The sequence below is a fragment of the Phymastichus coffea genome, unplaced genomic scaffold, assembly GCF_024137745.1.
Source record: "Phymastichus coffea isolate CEN01 unplaced genomic scaffold, Cenicafe_Pcof_1.1 PCOF00001, whole genome shotgun sequence".
NCBI lineage: Eukaryota > Metazoa > Arthropoda > Insecta > Hymenoptera > Eulophidae > Phymastichus > Phymastichus coffea.
This window is the reverse complement of record NW_026706812.1, coordinates 15,744,359-15,770,998: the sequence shown is the minus strand read 5'-3', so window position 1 is coordinate 15,770,998 and position 26,640 is coordinate 15,744,359. Positions and strand designations below refer to the sequence as shown.

At 46.3% G+C, this 26,640-nt stretch overlaps 1 protein-coding gene across 6 annotated transcripts; it reads right to left on the bottom strand.

Moving 5' to 3' along the window:
• Positions 1–465: 465 nt before the first annotated feature.
• Positions 466–25,732, bottom strand: LOC131669771 (uncharacterized). 6 transcript variants are annotated; one of them, XM_058945308.1, is made up of 6 exons: positions 25,291–25,732; positions 23,357–23,826; positions 22,947–23,305; positions 5,627–5,967; positions 5,420–5,449; positions 466–3,711 (listed from the first exon to the last, which is right to left on the bottom strand). In XM_058945308.1, exons 2-6 carry the CDS (start codon positions 23,647–23,649, stop codon positions 3,685–3,687), a joined length of 1,050 nt encoding a protein of 349 aa, XP_058801291.1. In that variant the 5' UTR covers positions 23,650–23,826; positions 25,291–25,732; the 3' UTR covers positions 466–3,684. The 6 variants fall into 6 exon arrangements, 5 of the variants coding, with proteins under 5 accessions (XP_058801291.1, XP_058803696.1, XP_058802874.1 ...); XM_058947713.1 differs by lacking the exon at positions 5,420–5,449 and adding an exon at position 4,602; XM_058946891.1 differs by having other exon boundaries at positions 22,947–23,302.
• Between the last annotated feature and the right edge of the window lie 908 nt (positions 25,733–26,640).

Genomic DNA, 26,640 nt, shown 5'->3' with positions numbered 1-26,640 from the left:
CTGTTTGCGTAAATTACTAGACATTTTTAATTATTACACGATGAAATATCCGTTGATCGTTAAATTTTCAATAAATAATTGTTGATCGTTCGTAAAATGAAAGAATAAGCTAAGATCTTGCATTATCGCAAAGTAGATGCAATAGTTGCAAGTCTTGTGTGCTTTATCCGGTCGGCTTTAATGCATTTAACGGAAATTTTTATAAAAAAATGAACAGAATTACTGGAAGACTGTCAATTGTAAACCGTACTGCGGTATGTGCTCCGTTATCGTAACATTTTCTAATGTGCAGCAAATTGTCGGGCAACGAAGAACTGAGAAATGAGTCAATGATCTGCGCGTAGATAAAAATTGAAATGCTCAAAATGCTCCACTGAAGCAGTGGGTTTTGAAGAAATCAATCGTTTGGATAAAATACGTACACATAACGTAGTAATGCGAATGGGTTGATTATGTTTTAAACTATTCAAATTTTTATTAACACACCAATACAATTTTGTCCACGGTTGTACGAATACAAGCGTTTTGCTTCACTCGGTTCCTACGTGTTTTCTACGCAATATTTAGGTACACTTCATATTTAATCACGCATCACTTAAGTACATACTTATATCTTAATTATTTTAGTGACAATCGTAATGCAACGACCACCGGTAAAATGTACATTACACGTTATTGACATGATAAGCGAGCACCTTGCCACAACAATAACTTACATCTTATCTTTCAATGCACTAAAAAGATTCAATTACAACGAGCCTACGCACAGTTTTGTATTTTTAACAATTGACAACAACAATTTTAGAGCCGCGCGTGGCGATCCTCCACAGTAAATCTTCTGCATTTTTCTATGCTTACAGTGGTTAACAATTACATTGTAAACTATATGCTTGTTCCTATTATAATCAAACATTAATGTTCGCTTACAATTACCTGCAATTATATACAAGTATCAGATCAAAGCACGCAATTCGACTCTTTCGAAGCCCCGAACAACCATCGTTGCAAATGCTACTGCGCCACATACCGCCAATGAGCTCTATTTAGTCCAATCAGCTCATTCACCTCCGAGCGGATCCATATTCTTGAATTGTCATGTAGTTTTCGTATTGACGTTATGAAAATGTAGGCTATAATTTTTAACCTGCTTTTTCAGACTTGGAAAATTATCATCGCACACTAATCGTGACTCAACAAGCTCAAATGCGTTTCGCGTTATGTATTAATGATTTCTATAAAAGTGCGATCTATGTGGATCACACCGCCATGCCAGTTGCCAGTAAGAACTCAGCTATCATACTATTATTACATCCTGTTCAAACGTACACTCGATGTAATGAGTTAAAATAAACAGAAAACTCAAATATTTCTTCTCATTGGATTTTCTCATCGGCTGAGGCAGTATCGTGCTTTGGAATCCAATAGAAGTCATCATAGATTGTTCGTGTGCCTTTTGCAGAATTTTTTCGTTGTTTGACGTACAATTGTTCTTTCGTGCGATCAATTCTCTTGCAAATCATGTAGACGTATCGAGTTGTTAACAAAATAAACCGCAATTTTGAACGAATAATGACGCTCGGCAGCTACATCCATTTAACAAATACTTTATATTTTTATTTCAGCGACACTCGGATTTGCGCGGCTGTTCGCCCTGTACAGTAAATATTTTGCGCTTGCTTGGTACGTACTTCAGAAGACTCGAGTCAAATGATTCTACTCGTTCGTTGCGATAAAAACCGTCAAATACGCCATTGAAATATGATTATCTATTAACGGTCATTGTCAGATACAAGATATAAAATGGGCGGGTAAGAAAGAAAGAGTAACGGTGAATAACATTTGACAACAATACAATTTGTTTTAGATTTCGTTACTGCCTATTGGTTTTTGATATTCTATTGCACAGTTACTGATAGCAAGTAAAAGCAGTCTGTCACCTGAACGAGCAGAAGCAAAACCTCACGTAACCCATTGATTGACTTGTTTACTGCTCTATACAATTAACTTCACATTAATTCACGTTCATAATTATCAACCATTTTATATGAAATATAGTCAGTTATTCTTCCGAAAAGGCCATTCGGACGCATATATGTTTGTCTTCAAAGCTTGTACGCTAACGAGAACGCGAATATTTCAGTAGAAGTCGCTTCATTTTGAAATCAAGACAATTCATCTAAATTCGAAACTTCAGACTGCTCATTTTTTTAGTATATTGTCGGGATATTCTAGAAAGTAAAGGTAACAAACCAAACGACAAAGTTCTACAGCTTTTCAAATATTCGACGTCGAAGGCAACATCGACTCTACTAGCTGATATTATTCTATACTCGGGCAGCGCTACTTTCTAACATCGACAACTGAAAAGTTCCCTACAACTTTCTAGTATACCTATATGCGCAAAAGTAGCCGCCTAAGTTTTCTTTCGTGGCTAACTTAATTTCCAATACTAACGCTCGCTAATCGCAACGGAACCGTTTATGGAATTATGGAATTGCAGCGAACAAGTGGATGCTTGAAAATCATGTCTCGATGCAGCGAACATTTTTTTTTAATTCGAATAACTTTTCCACTGTTGAACGTGTGGATCGCATTATCTATGAACAATTGTTGTAATTGAATCATTGGTAAACAAATAATGTATCTTCTTATCTCTACTTGCACTATCCTCACAGAACTCACTCGGTACGTATATGTGTGGATGCCATTAAAGCTGGAAGTGTAACGAGCTTCAGCTGTTTCACTGACAGGGTACAAGATACTTATACCTTCGCGAGTTATTGCCCGTTAAAGTTAAATTAGCTCCGGTTATCCGTACAGCAGTAATGTTCTATTAATAGCAGTACATGTTTGATGAAAGTTATCCATGTTGCACGTTAGAAATTTGAAAAAGATTTAAATGTGAAATTGATATTGAGAAAAGCTCGTAGTAGTAAAAAAGAAAGCGTAAGACTGAAAATTTTGAATAATATATATCATCACAGTAGGATTGACAAGGTCAACTGAAAGCAGTTGCTATTAGAATAGTGCTGTCGAACGCATCAATATTGTCTACTGATTTGTACTTCGAAGTTGCCTTGTATACATTACGTTATATCGCTAACTAATGCTATTGACTCGACCGGTAATAAGAAATAAGAGAGCACTCGATGTCGGGACTTGGATTTGACAAAAAGTGCTAGGGAAGATTCTATCGAGGGAAACTGTTTATTTGTCATGTTAATCGAGGTGAAAGTCTTGATACGAGTACAAGAATGCGACAGATATCGAAAAGTAAAAGCTAGCTGTTAATCATCGCGACCAATGGGTCTGAGAGGAAATAGAGGAAAGCGAAGAGAAAAAGAGTAAGAAAGTGAGAAAATATAAAAGGTGCGAAGGTGCGAGTGATACCACTGTTCAAACAGACGAGAGAGCGGCGAGCGCTAAAACTTGTGCGTAAACGCGACACGACGCGCGCTCTGCGGAGCTGCTTGTCGGCTCGGATAATTTGGCAGAGCTGAGCCGATCAAAGCTGAAGCAGCTCCACTGTACACAAGCTGTCTGTCGAGAAATGCATCCGAGGTTGCCGCAGGTTCGACGGACAGAGCTGCGGCTGGTGCCTTCTCCCTCCGTGCTCCGCTGGCCATCAGGCTGCCCAGCTCGACGCCGGCGTGCCGTTCGCCGTCGGATCGCGGTTCAGCGAGTTCAGTAGTTCTTCGTTCTCCTTGCGGACTGAAACCAAAGCGAAAAGCCAGACTTTAGACAAGCGATCGGCAGCTCGCGAGCTCCCCCCTCTTGGCAGCCTGTGCCGGCGATCAAGAGCGAGTTTTTCGCACTGGGGCGGGCGCGACGCTGCGTCGCACGCGATTTCGAGCTGTTCCCGAAGGATTACAATGCGAGCGGCGTGTCTCACCTTGGAGAACACCACGGCCACAGCCAACTCCCAATGTATTTTTCCACCTACAGCTTTTGTGAAAGGATATACCTATAAGTCGAGCATTTGCACGCACGTTTTGCTGTAGCTTGTGCTCGCATTTGCACGACTCTTCTTTGAAACTCGCTAATAATATTTCCCCTCACAACTGCACGTGCACGACAAATCAATGTAGCGATGCAGTGCGCACTGTTCACGCGCAGCCTAGCATCAACTCCAATATCTTCTGTTCCGGCAGTTGAACTTGTTATTGTTAACGCGACCGGCATCGAACAAAAGTCAGTCCACATACAAGCGCTGTATTACAAGATTTCAAGCAAATCCATTTGGCGAAAATGTTGTATTGATAATGTTTAACCGATTGGGAAGTGGAAAATAATTTAAAGTTGACCGACTACCCGCGTAACAGTAGTCTATCAGAGTCGCATATATTTGCACTATTGCACGAATCCCACGACGGCGATTGACATTTTATATCTTCTCTGTCTAAATTCATCGAGGATCGACAAATATTTACTCATTTACTCGGGTCGTGCAACGTTCCGACGGCAGGACTTTGCTCAAGTTAGCTGAGGCAAGAGAAAACAAAGCGTTTATTGACATTTCAGTGATCAATTGTAAGGGATCTTTTGAGAGTCTGTGCCAAAGAAAAGCAGAAAGAGTCGCCTTGTGAGAAAGACGACGTCACGCTTTACTTGACCCCAATATTACCAAAAGCGTTTGCTTTCTTCTAAACTCTTAGTCATTATTCTGGACGAAGCTCTTTTCCAAAAAAGTATTAAAAAATATTTGACCGTGAAAACATTCTTATTGATGTTGGCGTGGCGCTGATAAATTGTCATTTCCATAGTTGATGGGGAAAAAAAGATGAGAGCCAAATCTCATAAAATTCTCGCTCTTAATTTCCACGTATCGTATATACTTCGATATTTCTCTGAAAACGCGCGCTCTTATTCGATCAATAGCGACGACTTGTCAATAGAGTTAGAATATATATTGTTCAGCGGTGACTGCTCAAGAATGTCGCCAGAGAAAAGTGTGCCTGCGGTGGTTGATCAAACGGAAATGACGAAAGCGCATGATTAATAAGTAGCCCGCAGCACGAGAGGATGCCAGGTGTGACGAGGACAGGGGCTGGCGAGACGAGGCAGTACGCGTAGCAGCGAGCTAAGCGCTCCCGTGCCGCTTTCCACTCTCGAAGAAATCGTGCACGAGTTGCGAGACGCCTGCGTTCGAGCCCGATCCTCCCGACCACTCGCGGTTCATTGCCAAAGCTCTCGACGTTCGAGCAACGCGACACCGGCTCGAATCGGGGAAGTAACGAGTGGCCCAGGCGGATGCGTAAGCTTTGCAAGCAGCTCCCTCGTAAGCGCACTTTCTCGCAACGCCCAACGAGCCTTATCGAGGGCGGGGTGAGCTCGAAAGCAGCCGACCATCGCAATCGCGAAATCGCGAGAACGGCGAGCTTGCAAGCGCTGAAGCGAGCACTGCGATTTGATCACTTACGAACGTGGCATTGCTCGGGTCAACTGCGTCCTGTTCCAAACAGACAACGAAGACGTGCTTGAGTAGCGGACGTGGACTGGTAGCTGGGCGAGGGCAGGAGCGGAACGGCGGCTCGAGCGCACTCGGCGATCGATCGGCGAGCTCCGTGGTGCGCTCGAGCGCGCGGGACACAGTGGGGACAGCGGGCGGGGACTGGCGGATAATTACGTTGGCGCGATGCTCGGCGAGCTCCCTGGAGCCGATAGGTGGCACGTGGAAGCTGCTGTGGGTGAGCGTGATGACGACCGCGAGCACCGCGGCCAGCAGGATGAAGGCGAAGATGGCGAGAAGGACGAGGGCCACCAGCCGGTGGCGGCGGGTGCGCGCCTCCTCGCGCGGGTCCTTGAGCGCGGCCTCGAGGCCGCCGGCCGTCGAGGGGCTGCGCGAGTTGTCCGGGCGCACGGAGTCGCGCCGGTAGTGAGCCGCCGCCGCCGCCGCGCTGCTGGCTCGCCGGCCGCCGCTGCCGCTCGAGCTCTTCCTCTTGCAGGCCGAGGCGCGGCGCCCGTCACCTGCGCCCATAACCAACGCTTGCACCCGCGATCGCTGACATTCCCCCTTGCGGACCGAGTGCACGCGGCGCGCGCCGCGAGGCTCGCCCGGCCCGAGGACGCTCGGTCTTGCCGATGTACGCGCGACAATCTAGAACGTCGGCGTCATTGTGTTCGCGCGCGGCTCTCGGCGGACCAATCAACGGTGGTTTTCAGTTGGCCTGGCCTGTGGCGCACATCGATTGCGGCATCATAGTCAACTCGTAAGGCCGTTACGCGGAGCTAGCCGAATTTTTCCTTTACGCTAGTTCGTTTCGCCGAAAAATTCAATGTTGCTATCTCATATATATAGCAATGAATACACTATAGCCTCACCTATTATATCCTACTATTTGTTGATTAGACCCGTGCGTAAAAAATGCCGGCATTGAGCTTATTTCGTTTGCTCCATTTACCAAGTCGAGATTATTTGTTCTACCTCATGCGAGTGAGCTACACGAAAAATACGATATGAGATGCTACAGGCAGGTTAGAATTCGAAGATAAGCTCTGGTTGGTTTGACGCCTATCAAAATTCAAGTTTCTCTTGCACGCGTAGAGATGCTTAAAGGAGAACGTTTTCGATATTCTTCGGAGATGCAAAAGAGGAGAATGTCAGCAATAACCATTGATCGGATCACCGGTGAACGAGCAAGCAAAACAGGCGATTCACGGAATACTCATATTGCACAAAAACACGGAATGCATTTCGATTCGTGCGCACGGGGATAGTCAGCGAAGCTCGAGGGGAAAACAGAGACTTTGGCTGCGGCTGAGTTTTCTACAAAAAAGCTTACGGGCTCTTCTGATTCCTCGATCACATCCGAAACATCCGAAATCTTAGCAAGCGGATATGAGCGTTTCAACACTTGACAAACTTGGAAGCTCGAGTTTCCCAAAATGATCGACTGGAAGCCAATGTAATTATTGCTAAATACCACGTGGCGAAGAACTCGCCAGGTCGAGCAATCGGGAAGACCTCGTAGTTGGATGTTCCTCTGAAAACTGTGAATCGAATACGCGGAGCAGGCGGAGCCAGCAACTCGCAAAGATCGCGCGGACGCGGTCGCTTCAGCCGCGGCCGCTGTTCTCCCCCCGGCCCCGTCAGCGAACGCCGGCGCGCGCGCGCGACTACCTAGGGGCGTGGGCCGGGAGCAGCTGTTGGCGCGCGAGCGCTGCTGCTGGTGCGCGGCCGAGCCGCGCCTGGCCGAGGCCTCGGCGAACTCGGAGGGCCGGCGCTGCCTGCGCGGCCGCGCGCCGCCGGGCCCGGGGCCGCACTGCGCGCAGCTGCTGCGCCGCGCGACGGCGCGCACCCGTCGCGGGCGCTCGCGCTGCTGGCTCGAGTCCGAGCCCGGCGACGGCAGCTCCGCGCCGCTCCGTCGCGCCGCCGACAGCTCGCCGACGTGGAACAGCGTGCGCTCCTCCGACGAGCTCGACAGTCGGCGCCGCGAGTTGCAGTCCAGCTCCGTGGCGTCCATCGCCGGCCAGGTCGTGGCCGCTAGTGGCCTACCGCGTCGACGGCGGCCATGCTCCGGCGCCCCGCTGCAAAGAAACAAAAGCAGCAGCAGCGAGTCTGGCGGCTCGTCGCCCGGCTCGCCCACCCCCTCCGTTGGCTAGGCTCGGCTGTTGGGACGAATGCCGTTCGCGCGAGCAGGCGCCTCGCAATGCCTTCGTTTGAGCTGTCTCCTCCGCAGCGCGCTTGCTGCGATCGCGTCTAATCCGCCGATCGGCCGTGCAGTCAACAGCGGCTCGCGACCTCGGCTAGCCTGACCGGGCAGTTGCCGTCCGCGTCTTCGCACGAGTGTTACTCTCGCTGCCGGCAAAGGTCGATAACGCAGGCAGAAGCACGCCGACGGAGAGGGAGATAAAGGGAAGAGCATTCCGATCGAGAGCGAGGTGATGCACAAGTATTAGGCAGAAATAAAGGGTGGGCGGTGGGAATCGGAAGCGCGAGGGCTGCGCAAGTCGCGCGCCAACATTGTTCTGGAAGCGGTCGAGCTGAAACGAGGCCGTGGGCGCGGAAGAGTCGCCGAGTGGAAGCGGCCGATAAGCGAGCGCGGCGTGCCACTGGAAGCGCTAGATGTGCAGCTGGCGAGCTGCGCGCCGCCGGACGAGTCGAGAGCGAGTGGAAGGAGCAGCAGCGCCAGTGGCAGCGCGGGCGCGCGAGCGGCACCGGGCGGAGGCCTTGGGCGCCTATTTTCGGAGCTGCTCTCTGCTGGCGAATCTGCGGCTTTACGGGGTGTCAGGTCTGCTACGTGCGCGTCCGCGCGTCCTCGAGCATGCGCGCCCGCGGCGAGCAACGACCGTCGCCGCGGCCTGCATTTCCTTTCGCCGTCCATTCAACTGGCTTCGCTGTGTCCGCGCGCGCGTACGCGCCCACCGCGCAGTCCTATCTGCGGCGCTCGCGATTCGCTCGGCTTCTCGGGATACGATTTAGCGGCCCGACGCCGAGAGATGGGAAGAGGCCGTGGCGCGAACGCCCACCGACAAATATACTGCTCCCGGTATATTGGTCGGGCCAAATATTTGGATAACCCGTGCGAACGCGCGCTGCTCCAACGAAACATTCATTGACGAGGATGCCGCTTCTTTCAGCGCGCGTCGCTCTAGCGGCAGCAAACTAGCGCGAAGCACACTTTCGCTCGGCGTAGTGCGACGAGCGCTGGCAATGAGTCTGCTTTCACGGAAACGGGCTGGAAAGAATGCGTGCGTGCCGCAACGCCGTGTTTGCGCGCGAAAACTCTGCAGGCGGCGACCTTATGAAACTCGTGCAGATGCGCTTTTCACGCGCGCCTCGTCTGCTGGAATTTTTATGTTATACCGCGAATCTCCAAGCGACAACCACGAACAGCAGAGAGAAACGAAAGGAACGAGTGAGAAAAGCCAACCATCCGTCGGACTATGCACGAGTAGGATTGAAATGCAACGATCTCGTCTGCCTGCGCGCTCCTTCATCGATAAGGCCGGCTTGAAAAGAACAAAGAACCGGATCTCATTTGAAATGCCGCTGTCAGCCTTTCGATGAGCCTACCGCAGTGAAAAACGCGACGGAGAGTCGCGGACGAGAGGGAAAGCAGCGGCGGAGTAATGCGCGCACTGGAAAAATTGGTGCGGCAAAAAGATAGGTGCGTTTGTCGAGTGTCGTCATAGGAAGAAAGAAAAAAGAAAGGCATTATTCGCGCCTGACAATTGACAGATTGCAGACCGGCTGATAAGCGCTTTCTTCGAGCAAACAGAGGGCAGATTCGAGCGAGAGCGAAAGTATCGAACTGGAAGAGCTGCCGGCTGATAAGCGGCAGCAAGCAAACAAGCGAGGAGCCGTCTGGCAGCAGGCGAGCTGGCAAACAAAGTCAAACGAGACTCGCTGTGCGCACTCCACAGACTCACGGGCTTTCGAGGTAAGCTCGCAGGAGGCGACAGCCTAGCGATTCCTCGGTTGGGCTAACCAGTCGAGTGCCGTACTCGAAGATCGTCGGTCTGGGTTTCAGAGTGGGTTCGCTCCGACTCGGTACTCGGCTTTCCGGAACTCGCGTCGGCATTTCACCGACGGACGGCCCCGACACAACGGCTTTCTCAGCGTGGGAAGCAGCGGCGCGTCCACGACCACTTCGTTTGGCGTTCCGCGATTGCCACTCCAAGTATTTTAACTCGGCTGCGAAGCTTGTGACGAATAATGCTAGTTGACCCAGATACCATCCTTCGGCCTTCTTCGTATTTCAATGGCGCAGACGCGCGCGTAAATCATCATTGTCCAATAATCATCGTCCGGATTTCCCCGTTCTCACTAGTTCATTTAGTACTACGCACTGTCGGACTTCCTTGCTGCCGCAAGCTCTGCGTTTTTATTCATTGCGCAAGCTCCCGCTTGTGGCTAGTCTCCTATCATCAGTGTTTGTTGTTATTAGTATTTTCTTCAGAATTTTCGACTGCATCTCACCTGAATTGACATTTGTCGATTAGATGAACGTTCCAGTATCTCGTATATTGTTTTCAAGAGAGCTATCTGGCCTGCGACTCGTTCGAATCAATATGGCGCTAGGTGCGCATCTGCGAACATCTGTTATTGTGCAGCTACAACAAACTCTACAATTAGCATGAATCAACAAACAGCATTCTATTGTGCCGCATAGCCTTGGAGAGATAAAACTTTCGCGATGCCTCAAGTGCACAACCACATCGCTGCGAAGACAATGCGCGGTTCTAGAATACTTCATTAATTGCGAACTAGACATCGCCTACTTTTTTATTCTCTTATCCGTCGTTCGCATCTGCGTAGCAACCAACGGGTGTTTTTATTTCTTTGGCTCACACGCCAGCGAAACCGTATTTGAAAGCTGACAAGTAGTAAAATCTGTTATTTCTACTCTGCTTGACGTGCTCGAAGCTCAAAAATAGACAGCTCTTGCGCAACCAGTTCCAATTTTTCAATAGGTTGTATGGCTTTGCCCGAATGGACTCAAAGAAAAGACGCAACTGCCTGCGCCCACAATCAGTCAGCAAAGACGATTCGGATTCGCTTGCAGGCTAATTCAATTGTGACCGAATTCAGCCAGTCAGGGTCGATTGGCCACGTGAGACTGGCGAGTGCGATAAACCGTTTGCGTAATTAGCAAAGCCACTTGCAGGACGGCCGGTTGTCAAGTGCAGCGCGAATTTACGAGGACGACTCTGTCAGAGCTGCGAGATCCCAATCGCGTGCCAAGTGCCAGGCGCGTGCGACAAAGACAAACGGAGAAATGATCGATCAGGCGAGGCTGCACTGCACTCCGTTTATCGGCAGTCGCTCGGTCCAGCAAGTATCCGCTGATTCCGCCTGTCGTCGTTCGAACAACCCGAAACGCAGAGCCGAGTCGAGCCAGCCTGATTACGCGCTTGCTCGACGCAGCCGCCGATTTCAAGCCAGTTAACCAACGACGCCTCGGAGCTCGCAGCAGCTCGGGCTCCAGCCCTCGTGTTGGACGACTGAGGCCTTGTTCACTGACACGTTGCCGTCTTTATCCGTCTATAAATAGCCCCGCCGATGCTATGTATAGAAAATGTCGAAGCGAGTGCAAAGTGCGATCTGTAGGCAGGCTACGGGCTGTTGGGAAGTCAACAGCCGCAAAAGAGGAGACAACGCGCTGGGCACATTAAAATTCAAGGCCGATAACGAAGAGGGGTATTCGATCGCAGGCCGAGCATCGAGCTCTCGACACAATCGCCAGTCGAACGTCGAGTTAACGATTCGCCTTGGGTCCCTCGGCCACAGCTTCGTCTGCCTGTTTCTCCCTTTCGCTCTGTGCGAAATCGACATTCTCAATCACTTGTTCATCTCCAGATATCGAAGCTTTGCTCTGCACTCCGGTGCGCATGTCGTTGTCGCATCTGGCCAATGAGTCTTGCCACGCGAGCGAGCTACTAACATTGAATTTTCGTCGCAGAGGCAAGTCGATGCGACGCATTATTAATCATCGGCAAGCGCCGGCAAAAGGCCATTTCTGGCGGATAATGAATCATCGACAGAGCGTCAAATTGAAGTATTAGCCGTAGGTTATTGGCTGTGCGTGCGCGGCTACTGGACTCTGCACTCTGTGCCCGCGTATGCGATTTGGGAGGACAATCGATAGCGGAGGCTGATTGCCTGGCGCTAAAAATAGCTAAAGCAGCAACGTTGGTGAAATATTGACGCGAAAGAATGAAAAGTGAGCACAGCGCCGGGCCGCAATCACTGAGGGTTCAGCAAACATAACGGAGAGAGCCGCGCCGTTATGTGGGTCAGTGTGTGATTAGCCACTTTGCGCCGATTCACTGCGTCCATTCGCACTCGCAGTATCGTTACGTCCCGCGGCTTTCGACCCTCTTTCGTGCTTTTCGTTCACATGTAGGAGCAGCTCGACAACAAGCCGCCCACCTCGCACTTGTACTTTCCGATTAAGCCTAAAGCAGCATTTCAGAGTCGAGGCTCGCAACCTTAGCATCCCGTAGCTACGCCTTTGGTTTTCAAGTAGAAGAGGCCGATTTCGGTCGGACGGCATGCCATTCGCAAGTAATCCGCTGCGACGTCGCGACATTCCATTGCGCATTACGTTACGCATTCCGTTGCGCATAGCTACAGCTCCAGAACAGCGAATAGCACGAACGTGAAGTAGTTCAGTTGCATCGAGGAACATCGGCATTGTGCGAGCAAAGAAGAGAACGCGCGGTTGGCGTCACGCGAATCAACAGCTCGGAGCGAGCGTCGGGATGGCTCGAGGAACGCAACTGTATTGCAAGACAAGAGCGCTCGAATCGCCGTCAAGACAAAAAACACGAGGTGTCGAGGTGAAGAGCCATAAGCCGGACTCAGGGACTCATCGATCCCCCGGCCCGCCGCCGTGCGACTGGCACTCGTCGCGCTCCCTTGCGATATGGGTGCAACTCAACGCTCTCCCGATAGTTCGATCTCCAATCTTGTCGTCGTGTCGATTACCAGCTGCCCTTCTTCTCTTATCGCCATTACTCGGCTCTCAACATTCGTGCGCCTGCCTTCGTACGCGCACGTTTATCTTGAGAGATCGCACATTTGAATAGCTCTCGAGTACAAACAGCTCAAATGAAGGCGCTGCAGGCCGGCGTTCAGGTCGCTCTTTCAAACTTCCGCGAGTGATCAAGGTCGAGTTAGCTTGAAAAATGATATCGGATTGAATTGAAGCGAATCGACGCGATTGTCGATGGGCTGGGAGGCAATGCCGACCAAAGCCAACGGAGGGCAGGTGGGATGGTTTCGCGTGAAATCCGATGATCGCAATGGCTTAGAGATAGCGGGTAAAAACCTGTGGGTCGGTGGACAAGAGCGGTCCGGCGGTGGCGGCGGCGACGGTGGAAGTGTGGCGGAAGTGCTGCGTGCGCGACGGCGTTGTTGACGGTGGCGGTGGCCGTGGCGGTGCGGGCGCGCAAACGGCTGCCGGCTGACTGTTGGTCGCGCGCGTTGGCGCGTCTCTGCTCCGGCGCCTTTAATTTCGAGGCACACGGAGCGCCCTCGACCTCGCTTCCCGCCGCTCGCACGCGCTATATACGTGCACGTCTCTCTGGCGCGCCAAGCGGAGCGGAGCATAGCGGCTGATTGCGGCTGTCTCGCGCGCCCCTACCCAGTCGACGTCTCACAAAGAAGCTCGCGAAGCGCCCACGCCGCCACGGCATCTCGACAGCGGGGCCGGTGTCGAGCTGTAGCCGCGCCGGATGGCCGCCACTCCGGCGCTAATTGGCCTACCCTCGTGCTCTTGGCCTGCCGCGAGCTCTCCTCGTGCAGCGATTCTCGTCCTCATCCGAATCGATCTCCGAGCGTTCCACGCTTTCCGGCAGCTTTCGCGCTCGGAAGAGCCCTCTCTCTCTCTCTCTCTCTCTCTCTCTCTCTCTCTCTCTCTCTCTCTCGGTCGCTCGCAGCGGTCGCGAAAATCAATAACCAGATGGAAAAATTGCTCGTGCAGCCGTCCCGAATTAATCTTGCTGTAGCTTTCTCTCTCGGCTCTCGCTTCTCATCCCTCTCAGCCCTCCTCTCTCGCATCGACGCTTCCTCTCTGACATCGCGCGCGACACAACTCGTTCACGACTCTATTCGCCGTTCACTGATATTCAACCAATCACGAGCGCATTGTCGAGCGGATGAGCTGGCGCTGGGCCAGAGGCTCGGAATAACTGTAAGTAAGCTTGAATCAACGGCGTCTGGCCAGCGAATACATCTTTCATTCGACCTGCAAATAGGTTTTCACTGTGCGCCAGCTGTCCGCTTTTTACTTTGCTCGCAGCCTCCAACGAGGTTGGTCGTTTGGGCGCACGGCACGCGCGAGAACGCAACGTAGTTAGCAGGCCAACGGTGAACTCTCAATTAGGGGCAGCCTCTAATCCAATCCCGACTCTCGGCCCAAACGACACGGTTAATCCAAGTTCTGAGCGCAATCGACATTTAATGTCATGTAATATGAAGTAAAGCCTTGCTCAAAGACGCAACTACGCCATTCTTTAGAATAAAGAAAAACACACAGTTGTGCCAGAATTTTCATTGCTATTCGATTGCATGGCTCTACATACTCCAACATCGTTCAATTTATCTTCCAATCTCATAAACTATCTATAAAACATCAATTGATCTAGCTTTCTTGTTCAAGTGGCATTGGAGTTTAACAAACTATTATGCGCAATGTATTTCTATATTCCGCCAAATCCACTTGAAACGCGTTCGTTATTTTCAATAGTTACCTCGTTGTTCATGCTTGATATGAAAGCAATACAAGCACACTCGATACAATTCAATGAACAAAATGAACCAAGTCAGTAAGAACCATGAAAATTGTATGATTTATAAAATTGACATTAGATGTAAGGAAGGATACCAAGATCAAATTTTTAAAGCTTTATGAATCAATCTGGATTCCAAATAATTGCGATGAAATTTACTGTATCGATGAAAAATTATGCATTAATTTAAGAAATCGAGTTATTTCAACTTCTTCAAGATTCAAACATTTTTTGTTTCATCACTGGACCTTTTCAAGGACAGAAACACGGAACGATATTGAGCACAGTTGCGAGTGAAAAAATGTTAGTAGGTCAAAGTGATGAACACCTTAATTCAATAGAAATAGATTTTCACTCTATAGAAAGTAGCAGTATAATACTTCGTATCACTACCCTAAACGCAAAAAGGCATAATTTTTTACAGCAGACTAATTTTTTAATGTACGAGAGTCATTTGGTATCTACGTAGCTATAGAAGTTTCAAGTGAATCTCGGCACTATGTATTTGGTGAAATTTATGAACGAAATTGGGTTAGATCGGTATAGGTAAAGAAATGATAAAACACTTTTTAACGTTTCATTAGCTAGTTTGTTAACCTCCTCAAAAATTTACTAATAAAAAAGTAAGAGAATACGAGCAAGTAAAAACATCGACCATGATGGAAGTATTTTTTTTTTTTTTTTTTTATTTAACGTCGCTCTATTTATGCTCCATCAGTGCTAATCAGCGACGGAGGCTTGCAATGTGTTTGAGAACAAAGCACATGAAACTTTTTTCAGTGGTGCTTGTATCAATGATGGAAGTAACATTACGCACAATTCAATGACAACAAAGGGTGATGTTAGTCGGAGTAAACTATTTTGTCAAGTGAATAACAAAGTAGAATACCTTTTTATATTGTAAATAAGCCAATCAGTTCCTAAGGAGTCTTGTAATAGGATTATAGATGTAACTGAGTTTAGCTGTATTTCCTTCGACATTAATATAATAATACTAGATTCCAGGAAAAACTAATATTAGATGTTAGAACATACTTATGCAAACAAGGAACCTGTGAACTCTCACATAATAGATCACACACTAAAATAATAAATTTTTATTTTAAAAAGATGCAATCCAAATAAATTGATGAAAAAAATAATTACAATACGAATGACTTTATTAAAATATCCATGAACAACATAGAAACTAATTTACAAAAAAATTATGAAAAGCATAGTGACACCAACAAACCATATAAAAAAGATAACAGACCAATAATATTTTTAAAAACAACGTTCTCTGAAACAGAATCTATAAGTAGTTACAAAAATACCACAAATAAACCAACAGAGACATTGTTTGATACAATAGATAAAATTGCTGAAAATAATAACACAAAGACAATAATGACTAAAGCAAAGCCTACCCTAGGAAGACCGATTCCACGTCCAAATTGCTATCGGATTAGCTATGGGGATATCAATTACTTAGGAAACAAAGCTTTACTATATTTTGATAGAGGGCATCAAGGAAAACAAATCTACGCGAACTCAGTGTATTCACTTAAATTATAATCCAAACAAAAAGACCCAATAGTTGTTGATGATATTGTCTTTACATTATCTTGCAAACGCAATTCAGAAACACAACTCAAAACTATGTTTTCTCACTACAAAGAAACATGCGCCCAAAGGATTTACTTATCCAGCAAAGCTAAATAAAATGGAAAGGATCATATATACAAGATATAGAGATGCGTCCTTGAATTACTACACTACAGCATGAGCAATGCTCATTAAATCCTGGCGAAGAACAATATTAGAATAAAGATTCTAGTTTTTAGTTTCAGTTTTAGTTTTTGTTAGTAAGATCCAAATCAGTGAACATATACACTGAGAGAAATGACCTTATAAAATTTATTATAATTGTAATAAAATTTACTATGTAACATTATAAGCTTGGGACATACTTGCATTGTAGGAATAACTACTATGTTACATAGTAAAATTTTCAAATATAAATTTTACTATAATCAGAAAATACTTTTTTCTGAAGATTTTTATAAATTTTACTTTCCAATATCGCAAATTTTCATTAAGATTGTAATAATTTTTATAGGTTTCCGAACCATAAATGAAAAAAATTTATCTTGCTTGCCGTAAGATAGTCAGTGGTGCTTTTATCACGTCCTTTTCAATGGTTCCATTCCCAGCTTCCTCACCGATAAACTTAATTTTTATAATTGTCCTATCTAATTCCTAACCTGAAATTCGCAATTCGCTACACAATTCGCATCGCACGCATTTTTACATATATACGACAGGAAGCCCTGCCCTTATATATCAACTGGACAGAGTTTCGGTCGCTCGCGAGTTAGAAGACGCCACCTAGTTGTGTTAATCCAAATATAAAAGCACAAGATACCACAAAAATTCGTGCCGGCGAACACCACCATGTTTTGATCTTGATGCACGTGTCACGCGCGCTTTTAGCACACCTTACCTAACCTAACACTACGATGGCGCGCTCTATCTTTCAAAGCAGTAAATATAACTACTTTAAGTTGCTTTCTTTACTATTTCACATAGTAAATTTTAGAATAATCCGTGGCATTATTTGAAAATGGTCAATTTTGCTATGTGTATAGCAATTTTTACAAAGCAGAATCAGAAGAAAATATATATGCTATTATAAAATTAGTTAGGTACATAGTAAATATTATAATAGCCATAGTAAATATTACAATAGGTATCGGAAATATTATAATATCCTAATTTATGTTATGTATTGTAGTAATTTTTATAATACGTTGTAGCAATTTTTATACGCCACTTCTTATAAAAATTATTACAATAATTGTAATAATTGATTTAATTATATCAAAGTTTATCATAAGACAAGTATATCCCTACTTTATAATTTATTATAGTAATTTTTCTTACATTTATCATAAAATTTATAAGGTCATTTCTCTCAGTGTATATATTCCTCTGCTGAATTACAAATTTTGTAATATATATATAATTAAGAAATACATATATATATATATATATATATATATATATATGTGTGTGTGTGTGTGTGTGTGTGTGTGTGTATTTCTTAATTTAGAAAATTTAGAAAATTAAGAAATACATATATATATATATATATATATATATATATATATATATATATATATATATATATATATATATATATATATATATATATATATATATATATATGTATTTCTTAATTTACGTGTGACATCCGGGTCACTATCTCAGGTACGTCTGAGGTGGACGTAATCTCAAGCGCTCTATTTGGTTTGCGTGCGTACGCTTAAACCGGGACGAGCGATTGGAGAATTAGAGCTTTTCTACTTCGCGTTTCGCGTAAAAAGAGTGAAAAAATTAAACTGGACTACAAGCCTTCCATCAAACACCAGGGTCCAATGGAATCGGGACTTGGATGTGAAAATCCCAAACCTTGCCGGAATTATCACATAAAAAGTATTTTATTTTAGTTTAACGGCGCGACTGTCTTATTGAAAAAGTATCCCAATTCCTGCTGAAATACTTTTTCGAAGACCTATTTTTCACGAGTTTCGATCAGCTACTCTAACAAGAAGAGGAAAAGGAGAGATAGTGAATAAAATTTTGTTTCAACTTACTTTTCTTTTATTTAGTTAACTGGTACTGGAGAAGTCAATCTGGACCTGGCACTTGGTCAATGAGTTGCACTTAAAACCTTGTGTGGAGCGTGGGAGCGTGAGAGAGCGATTTTCGCTTGCGCATGCCCTTTTAAACCCTGGGGGTGGTTGGGAGGAAAATCCCTCTTTCAGTCCCTCGAAATTTGGGAAGAGTGGAAATGCCAGTGAATTGTAATTGGCCAACCGAGATTTTCCCTCCTTTTCTCTTTCGGATTTCGGGCCCTAATTGGTTCGGGGGCGTGGTGAGAATTGGGGGCGCGCGTTCAAGAGTTTGGGCCTTATCTCGCTAGATGACTCTCCAAGTACCATTTTTAGTACAGTTTCTCTTATAATTATTAAGTTATTTATTATATAAAATTATTACAATTAATTCTTAAAAATAACGCAAGTTCCTTATTATTTAATATATTTTACGCGAAAATCTGTTGATCCTACATGTTTACAATTGGTAACTTAATTAATTAACTCACTTCGTTGTTTAAATAAATTCGAACGAAAAAAGGGTATTATTTAATTGTGGACTGGAATAACTGATTTGCTAAAATTCGTTCAAGTAACTGTTTTCGACTATTTACCTCATTTTTCTAATTTGTAATTTTAAAACTTCGAGTTATTTTCAATGATTGCGCGGCAACTATATTTCTAATCAAAAAGTGTGTGGGAGGTTTCAAGAAGCTGCGAAATTTTCCTATCATGCTGTTATTTTCCCGATTCATTTATGTAAAATTAGTTATTAAGGTTTTTTTTTTTATAGCAAAAGTTTTGACTTCTAAAAGTGGAAATCTTTTGGGTGAAATCGAGTAACAGGATGCAGGTGGAATTCCGCGGCTCCTTTACTCTTTATCTAAACCTACTCAAAAAACTTTATGATCGTGCGAGGTAAACATCGGAAAGCGCGCGATAAAGGGACGACTATTTTCACGTGTCCTCCAGCTGCTTCAGCTGAAGGCTCTCCTTCGCTAGTTTACCGAGTTAAAATTTAAGCTACACAAAAGTACATGAGGAAAAAAAAATTTATTTCTAATAAACGGCCCGACGTTACATACGTATATAACTTTGGAGAAATAAATAAATATTGGAGCGAACTCTCTCTTTATGTATCATTCCGGGTATTGGTTGTTTTTTTTTCAATTTGATTAAAAATCAAGAATATTAGCTTTAATGGCATTGAATCGTAAGTAATTTTATTTCCACCACGAACAATATCTTGATATTCAAATATTGTGTTCTCATCAATTCTTTTTTATTAGTAAATTCTCAGTACGTTAACGGATCAGTTAATAAAACATAAAAGTGTTTTATCATTTCTTTATCTATATCGATTCAGTCCAATTTCCTTCACATAAAAAAATACCAGATAAGAAAAAAATTGCAAATTTGGTGAAATTTAGTTTGAGATACGTAACTTTCAAAATAAAGTACTTTTTTGAATATGCAAAAGTTTATACGCTTCGTAAATCCATTTTTCGAAAAAAATAAGTTGATAACACTTGATTTTGAGTTAAATTTTTAAAAGTATACTATTTTTGTGACAAATCGTATAATCATATTGAGCTTAAAAACGTCATTGATATTCAAGGATCCATTTAACAACGTGAAGAATTCAATATTTTTAATGAAACTTTTTTGTCCCTATTTTTATTATTTTCAAGCATACTTCTAAAATTCGTATGGTTAAACACTTGGCTACAAATTTTACTTAACGTTCATATATCTATATTTTTGAAATAACGGCTTAATAAAAGACTCATTGATTAAATTGATAGAAAATACGATACGTTATCTTATACACTTTCTGTGCAAGGATTCTTTTTAGACTGATTTGAAAGACGAGTCGAATGGAACATGAGTGTTTTATTTTAGTAATATTGGAATATTTTGAATAAAAAATATTGAACTACGAAAAATAAAAAAAGATGAGTTTTTATTTGTAATGAGCACCGGACAGCCACTACAAAAGAAATCTCATAGTTCAAGTGATTTCAAGTTTAGCACCTTCATTAATTAGTAATATGAACAGACTGACACAGATCAGCGTAGCTGCAGTTCATATAAATTGAAAATCTCGAAAAATAACAATGTGATAGGCAATGTAATAAAACAAATATATGATAAATAGCACATCAATGTATCATGTGGATGTGTAAGTAATGCACGCATGTGTGCCAGCATATATATCTAAAATTGAATATGTCTAGGTACTTAATGTGAATTTTAAGTATTTTAAGCACTCTTTAGCATAAAAATCAATTGCTACTTTACGACAACTTATTGCCATTTAGTTGTCGTAGCATGTACAAGTTAGTTTTTAGTTATTTTCATGAATCAATCAAGAAATCAATAAGTTGTTTTGGAATCTTTTCATTTGTATTGCTATTCCGCTCTAGAAATCTTAAAACTCATGCATATATATGCACATTTATGTGATTTTCCAGTCACTATTTTGTTTGGTATTAACTGGTTGGAGCATTGCCAGCATGTTCTAAATACGTTCGTATGCATGCACATTATATTTTACTTACAATTAGACAGTGCAACAGCATCATCAGCCTATTCCAAACATTCATTCTTTTGTCACGGTACGTCCGATATTTGTAAGTAAAAAAGTTGCTGATAATGTTGAATTAACGTTCGGAACCGATCATAATTGACAGTTGCTCGATATTGTTTAATGTGCCAATTTTAAAAAAATAGACCCTGTTTATATGTGAAGTAAGCAATGCTTTGCGAAGTGATTATTGGTGAAGAAAAAGCTGAAAATATTATCGTGAATAGACTTTAATACGTAGTTTAAAGCAGTGCTGATGATTGTCTGCAGCAGTTTTATCGGGAATAATAAGAAAACGTATGAGCACATAAAATGCTGGCAATAAAATCAGTCACAACAAGTTCACATCTGGTTGCTGTACGTTAACTGTTGCTAAGTTTATTTCTCAATTTTGGAGTTTTTCTCGTAAAACTGCTGCGCGGAATCATTCAGAACTGCTCTAAAACAAACTATAACTATATCGAGGTAAAGCGTGCGATCATTTGTGCAGCACTGAACGATAACCGCAGAAAGAATAAACCAGATAGCGAACGATGCTACACGGGGTGAGCAATACATGCGAAGTCTCAGTGTACTATATTCTCACCTATGGGCGCGACATTGCTCGACAATATTGTAAGTGTCACCTTGCGCTCTGTGGCACGCAACAATCATTTCTCATACCCAGGTTAGTGCAAATTGGATTCAAAAACATACTATGGTCAATTCGGCTTTTCTTATGCTTGCAATTTTTTTTCACAAAACGTAACACGTAGTGTTTTATATATAAGTCCTCATACTTTATACATGTGTCTTCTTACTACCCTTGTTTGTGGATGACGCGAAAATGCGTCGGTTCTTTACGTATACCACATACAAATTAGAATACTTTATCTTTTAAGCACCTTCCTCCCTAAAACCACAATCCATTACTATGCCCAGACTAGTGGCGTGAAAATCTGACTCACAATTAGACGGTATTAGTAAAAATACCGTCTGGTGTAAAAGTTAGTTTTCAATTTTCATCTTGCTGTCAAAAGACAGTGGATATGTTAAACTCATATTTAAATGCTATTCAGACGTAAAATGAGGTATGAAAATGAAAAAAATTAATTTATTCTTCAAAGAATGTAATTCAAGGATGCAAATGAATTCTAATTATGCTCATATTTTTCTATCAATGGTATTCATTATGTGTTTACAGCAAAAGTTTGTCAGATTTTGTTCAACAAATATGGTTATCATGTTAAATCATATTTTTAGCTCTTAAGATAAGTGAGAATGTTGAAAATATATAACAATAAGCCTCGCAGGTGCTTGTAAGTTTAACGAACGATTATTCTGATTCGACAAAAAAATCCCTTTTTTCCTTTTTAGCGTTTCCAGTAAAGAATTTATCATATTTCCATAATTAATATCAAATTTTAGGTAAACATTCAATCTTAAAAGCTACATGTAAACGATAAGTAGGATGAAATAGGATGGAAAGATGACAGATTAAGATGCACGAATTGCAATCAGGGCAACCATTTCCTAGTGGATTCAAAGTATTCTTAGACAAGTGTAAATAAACAACTTGCGTAAAAATCAATATATGAAGAATTAGTCTCAACAAGCTTATAGTTTATAAGCATTGCATTATTTCATTAATCAATTTGGCTTGTTGATCGAAATTTTATCATTTTTTAAAAAGACATTAGAGTTGTCCCAGTAGAGGCACAATTAGTAGACTTTTAACGTTTAGCTATAATGATAATTTGCTACAACATTCATAAATGAAAATTAAACTAACTTATCATCTGTGCACAAAGTTCAATTGTAGTTACATATTGCCATAATGCAATACCTTTTTACTGTTTAGGATTCATTTAGCATTTTGGAGTCCGGAAACTCTTAGGTTCTATCCGTCATCAAAAATACTGTTTTAAAGTATAATAAATACAAATATTCGACATACCTTCTTGAAAAATGACATTACATTCGAATAATTAAATTTATGTTTTGTTCAGTCCATTGGAACAACGTTGCATCGATCATTGTCTCGGATACGAAGCATTGAGATGGCGTTTAATACGTCAGTCTGTTATTCATTATCTCAAAATTTTATCATGAAAATTTAGACTATTAATCAGTTATTTACATTCTTAACACATGGTTCATAGTCGACTATTAATGTGCGAACTGCAAGTACGATGTTCTTCGCACGTAAGGATAATGAAGTTAGCGATCAAGATCGGATGTTTCATTGGAAGATCGGACTTTATAATGGCCGGGGACGCCATTCGGATAGAAGAATACTGCAATTTGTCAACCTCTGGACATTCGCAGAAGCTAGTCGCACTACGAAACCGAATGTTCCGCCGTGGACAAAACGGCTGTGGCTGACGCCAATCGAACTCGTAACGAGGCGGACGGATGCTCGCCAAGCTGGTCGCCAGCGGAGGTCGGCACGGACCCCCGCAGCTCGCAGGAAGGGCGAAACAGAAGCGAGGGCTGAGACTCACCCATCTCGTCGATGATGGGCGCCATGCGCAGCGTGACCCCGACGAGGAGCAGCGACATGGCGAGCAGGAGGCAGGCGGTGGCCATGATGGTCCAGCGGGCGCGGGGCGGCAGGTCGTCGGGGTCGACCATCACCGAGCCGAGCTCGAGCTCGTCGGCCTCCACGTCGACGAGGCGTGCGGCCCGGGGCCGCCGGCCCCGCCGGCGCCGCCCCCGGCGCCCGCCGCGCGGCTTCTGCGGACGCCCGGCGCTCTGCCGGAAGCCAGCCTCCAGCCCCGCCAGGCCCGTCCCGTCCTCGGGCCCGCACGGCTCGTCCGCGAAGCCGAGGGCCAGCTGCTCGTCCGCGTCGCAGGCGGCCCTGCTGCAAGCAGTCGGTCAGCGAGCCGCCGAGCGCCGGCCGGGGAGCACTCACGGTTGCGCGGCGCTGCAGCACGCGTGGCGGGCGGCGCGGACGCCGGCGGGTGCGGGTCGTCTCGGGTCGCGCGGCTGCGAGGACGAGAGGCTAGAGGAGGAGGGGCGCCGGGGCCGCCCGGCGGAGCGGCCCGCGCCCGCCCGTAGGGCTTCGAGCTTGCCCTCGACCAGGGCCGAGAGCACGGCCTCGAGGCGCGCCAGCTCCGCGCCGCCGCCGCCGCCGCCACCGCCCTTGACGTCCTCGGTGGAGACCGCCTTGTCCGCGACGTCCGAGACCGATGGCAGGACCGTCATTGCGCTGGCCGCGCCGCGGCGCCGGCTGGCGTCTGTCAGCTGCGCGCGGCCGCGGGCCCGGGCCGCCGCAGGCTCGCTGCCACTGCTGCTGGCGCCGGTTCAGTCCGCATGGCCCCCCATCTGCGCGTCGCTCAGCTGGTGCCGGAGCTGCTGCTGCTGCCGACTGCCTGGCTCCTCCTGAAACGCAGCAGTGCGATGAGCGGCGAGCCCAACGGGGCGCTGGTTGTGGGCCGAGCTTCGGCGCGATCGATACCGTCGCCGGTGCAATCGAGTTACGCAGCCCGACGACAAAAAAATGCGGGCAAAGTTATCGGTGGGGGCACAGCAAAAGCATCCCCTGGGCGTTCTCGTTGCAATTTCTTTTTGGTGGCCGCGTCGCGCCGGCCAAGGTTGCCGCGGCAAGGTTCTTGGGTGCATAGGTGGGCTCCGATTGAAGGCGCAATTACGGACCGCGCCGAATAATTGAAGCTGCACTGCTCGTGCAGGAAAGGGCGACGGAACGGCACTTCTATCTCGGGAGCGCTGAATAATTCGGGCAATCGGCAAATTGGCCGGCGCTGCTCTGAATCCGGTTGCGCGCGTTAAATTTTCAGTTGGCCGCCGCTCAGCGCGCGCTAGCTGCCAGCTCGGAGTCGCATTAATCTGCGGGCGGGACGCGTCGCGCGCGAACTTGGCGCGCCGTGCTCGTTGGTGTCCGACACCCACGGGGCCAACGGACCTGGCGCACGTTCTCGTGGCAAATGACTCGTTCCGCCTCTATCTTCTAATCCATCTATTCCCATCTAACGGCGCACGATTGTTGGATCGGAGCGACGGCTTGCCCGACGATCAACAGGTGACTAATTATCCTTTCGCGTAATAGAATTATTCAATAAACAGCCTCGACAGTCGCGTTCTACGGATCGAGTGGCCGTAAAAAACACTGAAAGCACTAAGGTAGGACGTTTACCTCGTTTGGCCCCCTAGCTTCAAGGCGATATAGCGAGGCTCTGGAAAAGCTCCCAAGCTCTGTATCGCTCGCCGCTGCTGTTTACAACTTGTACTCGCAGCCTACCATTTTGTTTGTCCACTCTGGCTTTGTCGAGCACTTCAGATTTGCAACGGGAGCCACAGAGAGCGTTACACTTGTACGTATACTAGGCTCTAGCGTGCGTTCAACGTCTATTCGAGACCATTCAATAAAGAGCGACGCTTTATTCTCCACCGAGAAAATCGGGAGTGAGCAATCACGGCGGACCATCATTAAAATATCCGTGAGCCGGCAGTGCAGTGCGAGCCCTCAATCGATTGCTCATTTTTGAACAGACTAGAGCATCACTAGGTGATAGGTTTGAAACACTAAAGCTTGGCCGATTTTTCCCCGTCGCTATCAGTAGCCAACGTCTGTGCACACCGATTCTGAAGCTGCGTCGTTCAACGCGGTTGATCTACTAGTAGGACGAGCTTGCGAAGAGCTAGCGTGACGTGCACTACAAGCGAAGACGGGAGAGGGCAAGGCAAGGCAAGGCAGGACGAGAGAGCGGGGCGCTGAGCAAACAAGCAGGGGCCGCGTTGGTTTGGCCGACGAACCGGGCGGAGGAGCACGAGTGCAATGGCTCGCGAGAGCGAGGACGGGCGAGCGCCGGAGACGAAGTGTCCTACCTAGGGTTCAGCATGCCGGCCGCGGGCAGTCCATGGGCGTACGACGCACTGGCGATAGTGGCGGCGTCGGAGGGCGAGCGGCGGGCGACAGCGAGGGCGGGGGGTAGAGAGGAGGCAGAGAGGAGGCAGAGAGCTAGCACGGCCGGGGGGAGAGGAACGCGCGAGCGGGGCTGAAGCTGCAGAGCGGGCGGAAGCAGGGCCCGAGCGCTACTGGCAGCCCGCCGCGGCAGCCGCGGCAGCCGCACAGCCTGCCATTGTTCCCATTTCGCGCAGCGACGGCGCTCGGCGGCGCCGTGCGCCCTCTCGCTCGCTCCGCTGCTGCGGCCGCGGCGCCGCCGGGAGGCCTGCGCACTTCTCGCCCGGCTGTCCTCGGGCCGAGCCCCGGTCCGCGGTCCAGTGGCCTGCTCCGGCCTCCCGTTCGACGCCTGCCAGTCCGACGGCCTCTCCGGCGCCCACTGGGGCGCTTCGCCTGCAGCCGCGCGTCTCCGCTCCTCCTCTCGGCGATCTACCCCCAAGCGCCGCCGCCGCCGTCTTATTAATATCCGGATCAATAGCAATCGTTGGCTTATTCGCGCGCCCGCCGACTTTCGTGTGCGCCTACTGCTTTGCGCCGTTCCAGCCTCACGCGCTGCTCTCGTCCTGCGCATCGCAGAGATGGCGTTTCTTCTGAAGTGGCGCGCGGACGAGCGAGCGGACTCGAGTGCCCGTCTCGAGGCTGATTGCACCACGCCATTGACGATTACGGACGGCCCTGCTGACCCGTCGGTCTCCAATTCTCTCGTTACTGCCGCTAAATCGCGCTTTTATCCGCACCTGAGCCGCAGTTGCGGTTCACGTCATTTCAGCGGCGCATCATTACGACGACCTTCATCGGTGAACAGGCTCTTCGGCGTTTCACGCACAATCGTTTACTTCATTGCTCATCTTTATGCCATGCTCATCCATCCGAAGCACATCAATGTCGTTATAGGCGGATAGATACTTGCACGATATGGACTATACTGTTTATACCGTCTCCACCGCTTACGGAGAATTGGATACTCTTCCCTCGTTAGAAACATTATTAAGCCTTTTTATTCTTTAATAACTTGATTTCAGAATCAACGTCTCAGTAAAAATCTGGGAACATTCTAACAGCAACTACCAAGCGATCCTCACAATTCTAGACTATCAAATGATATGGCTCTTGCACGGTTGAACAATGTTCACTCGCGCTTAATTGTACATGTGAATATTGCAGCGGATTTGCCATGTAAAAGCAGTGATCTTTGACCAGTCTGATTGTTCTTGATTCAGCAATTGTTTGTCGCTTATTCACGCCGAAATCTTCTTCCTGATCGTTCGATTTTT